Genomic DNA, 13,730 nt, shown 5'->3' on the forward strand with positions numbered 1-13,730 from the left:
TGTAACACACTCTATGCCCATTTAAGAGAGAAAAATAAAAGGTGTGGGAAAATTAAATAGACTAGATGGCTTGTAAAACTCCTCAGAGTTAGGGATTCAAACTTCTAGTGTCTGTGGTAATTGGAATTTTTTGTTGTTGTTGTTGTTCTTTTGTTTTAATCAACCAGAGGTAGGACTTTTATGTTTTACTTAAGCTGTTGTTAACAGGATAAGTTAAAAAAAAAAAAAAAAAAACTTTTCACTGGAGAAAAGTGCAGTTAATAAAAATGGTAGGCAGGGCACGTGGTTGGTTGAGCATGCGACTCTTGGTTCCTTTAGGCTCTGGTCATGGTCTCAGGGTTGTGGGATAGATCCCTGGGTCAGGGTCTGTGCTCGGCATGGAGTTTGCTTGGGACTCTCTCCCTCTCCCTCTGGCCCTCACCACCACTCTCCCTGTCTCTAAAATAAAAAAATCTTTCAAGAAGTGGTAGGCATTTGTTGCAGCTAATTTCTACAATTTTCAGGAATATAAAACCGTCCTTTCAATGGGCAAAATACATTTAACTTAGAATGTTCATATGTTGTGATCCGCAAGGGGCCCTCTAGAATGGGGTTTTCTAATTGTGTCCTATGCTATTTTCAGATATATTAGTTCCCTATGGCAGCTATAACAAATCACCAACAAATCACTGGCTTAAAACAACACAATTCTACTATTTTACAATTCTGAAGGTCAGAAGTCTCAAGAGGGTCTCAGGAGGCTAACGGGTATCAGCAGAGCTGAGATCTTTCCTGAGGCTGGAGGAGACAATCTGTTCTCTGCTTTTTCCAGCTTGTAGAGGCTGCCTGCATTCCTTGGCTTGAGGCCCCCGTCCACCCTCAAAGCCAGTAATGGTTCCTTGGGTCTCTTACATCACATCATCTGACTCTGTTTCTCCTGAACTTCTTTCCTTTATAAGGACTTTTGTGATTAGGTGGGGCCACTAGGTAATTCAGGATAATATCTCCAGCCCCAGTTAAGTCTGCCATCTCGATCAACTCCTTCCCAAACATGTGCAGGGAAGCTCATAATATAAACAAACACAATAATGATAAAAAAAAAAAAAAACAGTTACCAGCATGATGCAGGCTCTGTTACTTAGTGGGGTGACCCAGGGCAAGGCACACTTTGTTTGTAACATTTAGAGTAAAAAAATAACATATACCTCAGAGAAATTATCTAGATAACACATGGGCAAATGTTTAGTAGTCCTGGCATGTGACAAAACCCTCAATAAATGATAGTTTCTTGTCATCCTTATTACTGTTAAGAGTTACAAAAGAAAATATATACTTATCAATGTAATTATGATTAGAAATTGTCCAAGAAAACCAAGTATGGCAATGCTTACATTTCCTTGGTGTTTCCCTTGTCATGATGGGATGCAGAGCTCTTTCTGCTTGGGTCTTGAAGCTGTTTAGTGCAGAGTTGCCTGAGGGGAGGTGGCAAGTCCCCCATGGTGCTGAGTCTCTGGTTCTCCTCATTCTCAGGCCAGTTCTATCCCTGCTGTGGCTTGAGAATGTGGTCACTAAACATTGCTTTTCGTGGAAACTAGATATATGTGGATTTCTGTCACATGAACTGGAAAAACATTTCTTATATATCAAGTTCTTAAGTATATTTGAGTCTATTTTTATTCTCACCCTGTTCCCATTGACCTTTTCCTTTCTTCTGCAGAGCTGGAACGTTCATACTTCTTTACATTTTAAAATCTTCTGGGGCTAACCTACTGCGTCATTACACTTCACATAGCCTTTTAGTGGAACTGACCTAGAGAAACCTTGATTGAGGGCAGGGGGAGATCGTCCTGGACTACTGATGGAGCGATTTTGGTTTCTGTAAAGGTAGCTCCCTCTCCCCCCAATCCTGCCATCTCTAATCTTAAATTAAGTTGGTCAACTATACTTCAATTAAAAACAAATAAATAGAAATAAGTCAAGGTTACTACTCAGTTTCTTATAAATAGGCTAGCAAAAATTAGCAGTCATCTTTAGGCTTGCTTACTTGGGCGGACTCATGAAACTGGGGTTTCTAGATTTAAAAAAAATGAAGACTGAACTATGAGCCACTGTGAGCACACCTCAGTGGCTGGGCCCGAGCAGCCAGCAGGCTAGCCGTGGCTCTTTCACAACTATTTTAGCTGTAACAAGTGGAATATGTGCAGGGAAACCCAAGGTCTTCCTGAGACATTGGATGCCATGCTCTGACTCGTACAAAGGGCGGAGTGTCAATGAATGAGATGCGGCGCTAGGGCTGGATCAAGGACACTGAGGAGAGGATAAAATGGGCGGGTTCTACTGAGACTGGATGACCGTTAACTGCACACACGTTAGCTGGGAGAGCCTTGGTCTGAATTCCTGCTGAGCAACTAACTTGTACGTGACTTTGGGAAAGTTATTTTAATTTCTCTGTGTTTCAGTTTCCTCATCTGTAAAATGGAAGTAATAATATTATGGGCCTTACATGTGGTCACAAGGATTAAATCAGACACATGAAAGACTTACAACAGTCCCTGGCACATAGAAATTACCAGGGAAATGACGGTTATGATAGTGTCGTCTAAAATGTTAAGGCACAAAGAACTGAAACTGTGGATCCCTTTCCATGTTTCTAGGGGTGTCTCAGACAGGTGAGTAAATCTTTAAGCCAGTCCAGCCCTCAAAAACACTGCTAGTTATTATTTTTCCTATAATCGACATTTGAGCTATAATCTAAAAAGGGAAGGGGAGAGGCAATATTTAAGTTGTGTTTAAAGAGAATCTTCAAATTGCTGATTTGGGTACTTCTTTGCACAGGTCCATACTTTGTGTGATAGACTGGGCTAAGTGTCACGTGGCACCCAAAGATGACAAAAAAGGTCTCGGCCCTCCAGGGGATTTCAAACTAGTGCTATGAAGAAAGACATGGGCCTAATGAAGGGCCCAGAATACTCACAGGAGGGAAGAGCCCACGTATGGGGTGGGGAAGAGCACACACTTGGACAGTTTCATAGAGGAGACCGTACTTTAGAGTTTGTAGCTGACACCTGAAGCACATGGTACATTTTTAAAATAGGATTTTTTATTTATTTACTCGAGAGAGAGAGTGTGTGTGTATAAGTAGGGGAAAGGGCAGAGGGAGAAGAGAGAATCTCAAGCAGATTCCACACTGAATATGGAGGCTGATGTGGGGCTTAGGCTTATGACCTGAGCCAAACCAAGAGGTGGATGACCAATCAGCTAGACCACCCATGCGCACCCACACAGTACATCTTAAAGATAACTTTTCATGCACTGGGGGTAGCAAAAAAAAACCCCCAAACAATTAGGAAATGAAGGGTCTGGAAATCCCTTCTGGGGGTATTTCTGGGATTTCAATTTCAATTTCGTCTAGTTTGATGAAAAAATGTGTAAGAGAATAATACAAGGTCTGGCTGCAAATGAGGCTGGAGATAAGTGGAAGTAGTTGGATTTCATTGTGGTGCTAGACACTAACATGAGAGCAGAGAAATCAAGTCCAAGTGTCAAAGAAGATGGATTATTAATGGGAAGGTGAAGAGTATATTCAAACATCATCCACAGTTCTTCATGTATAATTAAGATGTATTTTTTTCATTGATAAATTATAAGGAATCTTCAGTAAAAATATGCACAATAAATCATTACTATTTGAAAATGCTCATCAGACAGCTTCATGCCTTTTCAGTGGAAGAGGCCTCAACACTGGGGAAATCAGAAGGCAGCCTCAATAACTCTTCCACTTCCTCTTGTAAAGCCTCTGCTTTCTCGTGCAACAGCATCTACAATAAAAACATCAAGACATGAGGCCAGAATATGCATTGTCAGGAGCCGCAGCCATCTTTACCACCGTCTGTCAGATACTTGAACCCTTACACATCAGCGATCCAGACACTGAGACCAATAATGAGAATGAAAAATAGCCACTTAAGCACAAGTGATTATAGTAAATGAAACTGAAGCATCTAGCTAAAGCCATTTTAACTGATCAGGGCACTTGGTATACCAAAAATAAAGGAGCTTTATTACTCTCAAAGATCTGTTTTATTGAAGACTCAGCTACTTAAAAATTAATTTACAATCTGTAAAATTTAAGGCAGTTTTACAAAAATTTAATTAGCTCTTGAAAATGTTATCCTTTATATATGCTTTTTATTATTCCTCAAAGTTTAGTATGCTATCTTTTACAAATCTCTATCAGTGTTTCAAAGAAAAATTTTGTTCAAGCTCCTAAAATTAACATGGCTAATTTCAAAAGAAACATAATGAGTCAAGAAAGTATTTCTGAATGTGGCACATGGTAGATGTCAATGAATATTTGTTGAGTAATGGTCTTCCCTTTCTTTTAAAAACCGGAAAAAGGGGTGCCTGACTGGTACCCCTTTTTCCGGTTTTAGTCTCTCGGTCTTGGGGTTGTGAGTTCAATCCCCACAGTGGGTGTAGAGATCACTAAAAAGATAAACTTTAAAAACAAAAAACCAGACACACAGTTTTGGTGTTTGCTGCAGCTAGGTGCTGGGTATACTGGGGGGCAGAATTTGCATTACTTCTGTTACAGAAGTTTTATAACAAAAAGTTCAGCAAAATCACATGGAGGAAAAAAAAATCATAGGACACAAAACAAAAGTGGAAAACACACTCTACTCATTTGACATAAAGCATAGCATTGCATAGCATTATAGACAGAAGAGATTAAAAGGCAATGAGGCAAGCTTTCCAGTAGCCGAGGTAATGGTGACCATGTAAACTCATCTCCCAATGCACCCTTTAAAAACTATACCGCTCAGGAAGAGCGACAAGTACACTGCACAGAAGCCATGTGTCAGCACTGCTAGACTACAGAGAACACCATTATCTTTGTATTATGGTAAAAATATCTGCCAAATTGCAGCAGGACCTATTCTCAAGCTTCTAGTCCAAGGGATTACAGAGATGGTGAGACTGAGAAAAAAAATACATGGGAAGGAGAAGAGGGGAACAGAAGGTTTTAGATTCAATATAATCACCTCCAGAGAGAGAAAGGCTACCCCAAGTATGAAAACACTGAGAAAAGACTTGATAGATTGAAGCACTGCCTACAAGAAGGGACTGAAAGCTCATGCGACTCTGGAAGGCAGTCTTGGAAAGGCAACCCCTCGGGGGAGAAGATGAGTAAAACAGGAGGAGCCCTTTAAGCTGCGCGGGGCGGCGGTGGGGGGCATAAGAGGGTGAAGTTTAGGATGCGGTAGGACAAAAGGAAATAAAAAAAAATCAAAGAACTTTTCTTTGCACTCCCCGCCCAAACTGTCCATGAAACTATCCTTTGCTACACGGACAGAAAAGACTTTTAAACCAGAATTCTCATCAGCCACTCCAGACGGCCGACTCTGTCTGAGAAGCGCAGGGGCACACCAGTTCTTGTTATACTGAATTACCGTATAAAATAAAACAGAAAATGAGAATCAAAGCTCTTCAGCTCATGAACATTTATTCTCCTGAAAGCAAACTATGAAGCAGAAGAACTGTGATGCAACATTCCAAACTGAATCAAATATTATTAAATAAACTATTTAATATAAAGTATAATTAAATATTATTAGATAAATAAATATCATTTGGAGATACGGGGGGGAAACACATCTAAATAAGTCCCAAAGTAGGAAGAGATGGACCCAGAACAGGAAGAGTAAGCTCAGGTAAGAAGTGGAAGAAACAGGCAAAATCGTATTAGAAATAAAAACCAACAAAGTGATCAAAGAAGAGTAGATTATAATAAAACTTAATTAGGGTCATGAGAGAAGGAACAGGAGTGGGACAAGAAAACAAGATGATGAAAATGAGATAAAGAAAAAAGTAAAGTGGCGCCGGATGGCAGAGCTGGTTAAGCATCTGGTTCAGGTCATAATTTCAGGAACCTGAGATAGAGCCCTGCATTGGGCTTTATGCTGAGCGCAGAGTCTGCTTAAAGTTTCTCTTTCCCTCTCCCTCTTAACCCCCACCCCTACTCTCTCAAATAAATAAATAAATAAATCTTTTAAAAAAAGGTAAAAGGGTCAGAGAGATTGAAATGGAAGATGGGCAAAGAAGATTCAACATACATATCACTAGCGTTGCTAAGAAAGAAAAATGAAACAGTGGATCATACTGAACTAATAGTTAAAACTACAACCTGGGGCGCCTGGGTGGCTTGGTCAGTTGAGCACCTCACTCTTGGCTTCCGCTCATGGGTCAAGGGATCGAGCCCCTGGTTGGGTTCGTTCTATGCTCAGTGGAGAGTCTGCTTGAGATTCTCTCCTGCTGCACCCCCCAAATCACACGTGTATGTGAGTGTGTTATGCTCTCTTTCTCTCTCTCTCAAATAAATCAATTAATTACAAAAATAAAACTACAGTCCAAGGAAACTTCCAGAAATAAAATAAAGTAAAGATATCCTAGTAAAACTACTTCAATTTAAAATACAGAACATATATTCATGTTTTACATACTAAAAATTCACAAGGATGGGGGGAACTAAAATGGGATACAAACAGAATCTAACTGCTCTTCCAATGAATTACATAACCACAGTGAAGCAGATTTTTTTAAAAAAGTGACATTTGAATACATTATTTCAGTTCTATATTCTCAGACTAAAGACAAAAAGAGCATGTACAATACTGAACTCATTAGTTTTTTTGCAATAGTATGGTTTAACAATTCTGAAAATTATTTTCAGTGCATTCTAGGATTGAGCAAAACAGACAAATATGCTGATGAAGACAGGAACTGGGTGTCTCACTGTTGGAGGAAGGAAGTGAAAATAAGAGAAAGGGTAGAACTACAATGAGTCCTGTAGTGTGGGATCAGTGTGGATTAAAGGTGACTGGAAATTCTTTGATGTTTACATTGGCAGGTGGGATTTGATTCTTCTCTTGAACCTGAATTCACTTGTAACCAATGGAGTGTAGTGGAAATGATGCTGTGTGATTTTCAAGGGTGGTCACAAGAAACTGCAGTTTCTGCATGAGTTTCTTGGACTGAGACCATTCCAAGATCTCCTGAATGTTCCCGCTCATATCCCCGCCCCATGCTATAAGAAACCCAAGCTAGGGTGGCTGGCTGCTCAGCGGGTAGAACCTGCAACTCTTGATCTTGGGGTCATGAGCTCCAGGCCACACTGAACAGAGCTTACATACGGAAAAAAAAAAAAAAAGAAGAAAGAAAAGAAACCTAAGCTACAGATAAATAAGAAACACACAATATTTTAAAAGAAATTATACCAGATTGAATAAAAAGCGGCAGAGAACCTTTGAGCCCTTGAACTTCTATGGACAGGGAAAGACTGAGAAAGCTCCCCAGCTGCAAACATGGGCCATTCCTTATGGGAAAGAAAGAATGATTCCGATGAGCGATTCAAAGCCAGGAAGAATCATTCCCAGGGAGAAAGAAGTCCTAACCAAGCAACTAGCCACAGGTGCCCGGCTGGATACCAGAACTGCTTCTAGGTGGGGCACACGTCCCCTCCTTTGAATGGCAGTACCCTGTGCTTCTGTCTCTGTTCACCATTGTATGTGTGTCTCTTTAGTTCACAGCTCCTCACAGTGAGAGGAGCATATCTGTAAAATTGTGCTCAAGAAGCATCACCTGCAGCTAGACTTGATTTAGAAGAAACACCGGACCTTGAGCCCGAGTCTGATGCCACAAAGGGATAAATCTTTTAAGGATGAGTATATTTTGCATGTGGGAGGAGTGTAAATAATCTGTGACCAGAGAGCAGACATTACAGATGACTACAAATTATTTGGCCCAGCCCTCATGTGGAGCCGGGGTCTAATTCCTCTTCTTTTGGATCTGGGCTGATCTTAATGGTCTTCTAGTAACCAACAGGACACAGCAGAAGTGATACTACTTAACTTCTGAGGTTAGTTCAGAAGATTTCCTGCCTTTTCTGCCTTGATCTCTCAAAATGCCCACTCTCTGGGCATTTCCTTGAAACTGAGCTGCCAAGCCATAAGAAACCCTAGCCCCATGGAAAGGCCCTATGTAGCTGCTCCAGTTGAAAGCCCCAAATAACAGCCATTTTCAACCACCAGCCATGTGAGTGAACCATCTTGGATATCCAGTTCAGTCCAATTCAGATGACTATAGGCCCAGTCAAAATCTGACTGCAATTGCATGAAACTCCAAGTAAGAATCATGCAGCTAAACCTTTCCAGAATTCCTAATCCACAAAACATAAGCACAATAAAATAGCTGTTTTAAGCTGCTAAACTGTGATGTAAAACTTTGTATGCAGCAGTATGTACCTGGAAAAATTAGGATTGGAGATACTGAACGAATTCATGCCCTTTAACAATTCACGTGTAAGTAGAGAAAAATATACATTTCTCCATATATGGGCTCTCTCTACTAAAAGAACCTAGAAACAATGATCTCTCTCTCTGCTTATGAGCATACTTAGCCGCTGGAACTTGGGTTTCTAAAATACCAATCTTCACCAGAAAGAACTACAGCTCGTTGGAAAAATGGCTGATTCCATGACTAAAGCAAGCTGAACCTTGACCATCTTGTGCGAGAGCACTAGTTACCAATTTTACCGTCTCTCAGCTCCAAATCCATCCCCCGTTGTCTTGTAGAGAAAGACACTAGAGGTGGATCCTGTAAACCCGGCTCCTTCGCCAGCTGGGACAACGCTCAGCTTCGTCAGTAGAGGGCACTGGAGGGACCGCCGGAGGATGGGGCTTCTCTTCCCGGGTTTGGTGTGTCTTTTCTTTTGGCTCCCACAGTGCTCGTCTGGTACCTGGACACCGTATCTGCCATCCCGGAGCCACACCCTCTCTCCAGTGAATCCCATCGGCAGCGGGTGGTGTGGGTTGGGGCGGAGGCTCTTCTTGTTACTCTCACGGCGGCTGAAGTTCTGTCTACCCCTTAGAAGTCAACTAATAGCCTTGTTACTAGTCACTAATCCTTTATATTGAACTTTCCTCTTCAAATTACTGTGTGCTTTCTGTTCCTATCGAACAGATATACCCCAAAAGTAAGAAAGCCCAACTATGACGGGGACCGGTCCAAAAGACAAACTGGCCCATGTCTAGAAAAGGACAACTAGGAAGACAGTAACTGCCTAAAGCTCCATTATTTAATATGGATGAAGAAACAGAAAAGAGAAATGCTTAGACACAAAGAGAGCTGTTTTCAAATATGTAAAGAATAACCATAGGAACAAAGAAAACAGACTAATTCTGGGGGTAGAACTTACAATATCTACTAATGGTAGATATTGTAAGACGGCAACAGTTAGCCTCACTATTGGGGTGCTTTTTGGAACACAGAGAGTGTCCAAAAGTAGAACTACCTAATTTTTGAGGTCGTCAGCTCCTTATCAACGAAGGTGTGCATAGGTGGGAAGACCAGACAGGATACCGAGGAGGGGCCTTCTGTGGAAAGCGTGAGGAGCGGATTCTGGGAGTTCCAGCTTCTCTGTACCTCAGGGGACTTTTGAGCCTAATTCTTAGCAGGTGCTTTTTCTGTTTTATGAGCCTTGTAGCATAACAGATGCACTCTTTTATCCACATACTGTAAGTACATGCTTTTGTGTCTATAGTTAAATGTTTTTGCTTTTATGTCCAAAGTATAAGGAGGTAACACTACAAAATATTATGAAGGGTAAAAACTGGTTTGTTTGCTTAACTTTTTTTTTGTTTTTAAAGATTTTATTTATTTATTTGACAGACAGAGATCACAAGCAGGCAGAGAGGCAGGCAGAGAGAGAGGAGGAAGCAGACTCCCCGCTGAGCAGAGAGCCCGATGTGGGGCTCGATCCCAGGACCCTGGGATCATGACCTGAGCCAAAGGCAGCGGCTTAACACACTGAGCCACCCAGGCGCCCCTGTTTGCTTACCTTTGCTGATGAAACAATTTGCTTGGCCTGGCGTCTTGATAAATGATCAACTGTCCTTATGAGCACTTCAGGATTTGCATTAGCTAAGTGAATCAGACTTTTATAGCCTGCGTTGTATAACTGTTTTGCTCGACCCTAAAGGTATTACACAAATCAACAGGGTCAGAATTTGGGATTAGAAAAAAATAATCAAGTGTCTTATTGAAGGAAAAATTTCACATGCAAGAGATAGAAACAGACTACGGTAATAATAAATATGCAGAGATAACACATCTGAATACAGAGAAATTTTAAAATATGTATTTGGGTAGTCCCAATCTGACTGCAAGACAGCTTTCTGTGCAGCTTAAGTTAGCCAATGTGTGTTGCAATCAGGAATGAGATGTTCTAGTGCAATACCCTTAAAATGTTTTCACAATCTACTCAGGGGACTGCTGGGGTGCGTGTGTGTGTGCGCGTGTCCCCAGGCAGAAGAACGCTTCTGACGGAAGGACTGAGTAACAGAATAAGCTGAAATCAACAGTTGGCTAAAAACAAAGAGTTGAGAAACCAGGTGAGGATACTTGGTTCTCACTCCCTTAGGAAATGGAAGTAAGCCTTGTTGCCCCCGAATCACCTTCCTGAGATAAGCACTGAGATAAGCACACCGACAGGAGGTAATGCTCCGCGGGAGTGGAGGAAGAGACACTAAGGACCATATACTCCGGGAGTCTCATTCTTATCCCCACTGTTGTGTTTTTCCACAAATGTGATTTTTCTCATCCGAACTGCTTCCAGATTGACAGGGGATTTCTGGGAGGCCATGACAACAATTTAATAAAGAAACAGACACACACACACACAAACCAACCTCTCATGATAAATGAGGAGTAAGACCGTTGTTGTTATTTACCTTGTGATAAGACTTCACAAAATAGTCAACCCTGACTTTTCTTTAGTTGAAATCATCTCAGTTGGGAAACTGGGAAGCCACTAACCTCTAAAACACCAGTCACTTCCATGAGAGGAATTAGCTCTGCCTTGACACAGTAAGTCAACTTCTTGGTAAGTTCTACCAATAGGGCTCTATAAACCCAAAACTCCTCAAGTTCCTACAAAATACAAAGAAATACATAGGATTTAGATCTGGTAAGTCATTTCTAAGCTTGGTTGGCATAGTAGGGGCCCAGAGAGGGTGTTCCTTCATTTAAGTTCTGAAACTTGGTAAAACCAGAGACGAGTAACAATTCCACACAAAATTATCATAAGGAAACATGGGCAGAGACTGAGGGATTTGATTAAGTGGTTCTGCGATGAGGAAGAAGATGGGAAGCTGGAAAACGAGCCACTGAGAAGAGCTGTGTTCATCTTTTATCAAAACGCCAGCAAGTGAACGTGCAATTTCTCTTTCCCAAGTAACTGAAAACAATCCCCACCTCTGGGGGTTCATCCCGAAGACGAAACATTACGTATGGAAGGATCCCAATGCAAGATGTAGCAATATTCAAAACAAAAAAATCCTGGAAGCAATATTTCAGACAGTAAAAATATTGGAAGACGTGGGTCAATCATGGTTAAAGGTGGGTGGTAAATGGGCATTTACTGTATTATTTTGTCTTATTTAATGTCTGAAAATTTCTGTCGTAGTTGTTTTCTAAAGGTCACTTTCTAAGGGCTGGGTGTCCCCGTGAGCACACGTGACACATGAAGTGGCATTAGCCGGCTACTTTGTGACCACCAGGAGAGCAGCCAATGCACTAGAGATGGCAGAGTGAAGAGAAGAAGACCTTGACCAGAACGACCAGTCCGCCAACCCTGAACTGCCTTGGCTCCAGCTGTCCGGTTACATGTGACGATCTTGGTTCGCTGTTGTTTAAACCTCTGTGGGGTTTTCCCCGTTACTCGTAGTTGAAGGCATTTTAACTAATACTACTGATGTACTATTTCATACCACTTATGTAGCTTTTTAAAAAGGAAAAAACAGGGGCACCTGGGTAGCCAGGGGGTTAAGCCTCTGCCTCCTGCTCAGGTCATGATCTCAGGGTCCTGGGATAGAGCCCCACATTGGGCTCTCTGCTCAGCAGGGAGCCTGCTTCCCCCTCTCTCTCTGCCTGCTTGTGATCTCTGTCTCTGTCAAATAAAATCTTAAAAAAATAAAAATAAATAAATACATTAAAAAAAAAAGGAAAAAACACTTTAAAATACTGAAAATACACTCATGAGAGCACAAGCTGTCGGGCAGATTGTGTCTAGGATCAACCACCAACTGATAGTTGTTTTTCAAATTTGATAGTTTCTTTTACTTGAACAATTCTATAAGGCTGAAGTCCTTATAATCCTAAGTAAAACAAAGGGATAGAATTTTAGGGGAAGTACCTTTAAATATGAAGAAACACAAACACAGAAAACTTAAAAAAATAAAGGCTAGCTTCTTACTACCTATAAATTTTGTCTACTGCTTAGCTAGCACATGATTAGGGAATGTAAGCTAATATTTAAAACTTAGCATAAGTGGGAGACATTTAGAAATGCGAATTTGTTAAAATAATTATCATTCAACCCAAAGTCAAGTATTCTGGATTATTTACTCATTAATACATATGACAGAATTGACTGCCATAAACGTACACAGAATATGGAAATTTAAGATGGGGAAAATGAAGATTTCAAATTTAAAAATAAGATTCATGAGAGAAAAATGTTTTTAAAAAATTGAGTATAGAAACAAAAATGGAAGGATTATTACACCATTCAATTAGAAGAAATTTAAATGCAGCCAAAAAAGGCTTATATTATCAATTCATCCCCAAAATTGTCCTAGTAGAAAGTCTGGTAAGCTTTGCTATGCTATTTAAAGAAACTCTGAAAGCTGGTTTTAGTAAAGTCTTAAACAAATGCATCCCAAATGCAAATGGCCAAAATAAAGTTTTCTTCTTGAGTTAATTAAACTATACACTTGACATAGAAACCTAAAGCAGCTGCCAAACACTGGAAGCAAAAATGGCAAAATACTGGCGATCACGAGAGCATGGTCCCAGGAGTGACAGGTGCCTGCTGGATATTGGTGAGGCACTCGTCAAACACTTCCCATGGTTAGCACCAGGGGAGAGATACCCCCCCAGAACCTGTATCGATAGAGAACTGTGGTTTTAAGATTGATTCCAAAGACTTGTCACTACCAGAGGTGGTTCTATGAGTAGGGATAACCAGGTGCTCGCTTTCTTTTTTTTTTTTTTAAAGGTTTTGTTTTTTTTTGGATTTCATTTATTTATTTGAGAGAGAGAAGATGAGCACAAGCGGGTTGCGAGTGAGGCAGGAGAGAAGCAGACTCTCCACCGAGCAGGGAGCCAGATGCGGGGCTCGATCCCAGGATTCTGGGATCACGACCTGAGCTGAAGGCAGACAGACACTTAACTGACTGAGCCACCCAGGGGCCCCATAACTAGGTGCTTTCTACTTGTTCGCTAAATATTTTAGGTGATTCTGCCAATTTTGTATCTTTACCGTAAGTTAGTATATAGGACTTTCATAAGCAGAAAAAAACAAGTATATTTTAAATATGGTTTGAGTGTTTAGTATTACTAGAACAAGTCAACAGTGAGGAAATAATGACTAACCGGTTTACGAGTTTAGCAGCAGTCAAAACAGAAAGATGCATGAGGCATGTGTCATGTAGTCAGTGGAATTACCTCACAGAAATGCAGCACACAAGAGGAGAATGAGGCAGCTCCGGCAAGAAGACTTTGTATATAGCCTCGAGGCATATTAAATTTTTCAGACACACTCCAGATGTTGGTCTCTTTGAGCAGGGTATAAAGAACAAAAGACAGGTATAGTCTGTTGACAATGTCCTTGTCCACCTTCTAGAAAGACAAGC

The 13,730-nt window shown here is 40.9% G+C and overlaps 1 protein-coding gene across 14 annotated transcripts in view; it reads right to left on the bottom strand.

Annotated features, from left to right (window-relative positions):
- Positions 1 to 3,146: 3,146 nt before the first annotated feature.
- Positions 3,147 to 13,730, bottom strand: part of HELQ (helicase, POLQ like) — a 46,425-nt gene continuing 35,841 nt past the window's right edge. For 12 of the 14 annotated variants that reach the window (XM_032334797.1, XM_032334794.1, XM_032334796.1 and 9 more), the window contains 4 exons: positions 13,543 to 13,716; positions 10,852 to 10,965; positions 9,875 to 10,009; positions 3,147 to 3,797 (listed from right to left, as the gene is read on the bottom strand). In XM_032334797.1, coding sequence (XP_032190688.1) covers positions 3,690 to 3,797; positions 9,875 to 10,009; positions 10,852 to 10,965; positions 13,543 to 13,716 — 531 coding nt within the window. In that variant the 3' untranslated portion in view covers positions 3,147 to 3,689. Of the gene's footprint in view, positions 3,798 to 9,874; positions 10,010 to 10,851; positions 10,966 to 13,470; positions 13,717 to 13,730 lie in introns of those variants that run through there. The other 2 variants (XM_032334798.1, XR_004283552.1) reach the window with 2 other exon arrangements.

Source organism: Mustela erminea, chromosome 2 (genome assembly GCF_009829155.1).
Source record: "Mustela erminea isolate mMusErm1 chromosome 2, mMusErm1.Pri, whole genome shotgun sequence".
NCBI classification, from domain to species: domain Eukaryota; kingdom Metazoa; phylum Chordata; class Mammalia; order Carnivora; family Mustelidae; genus Mustela; species Mustela erminea.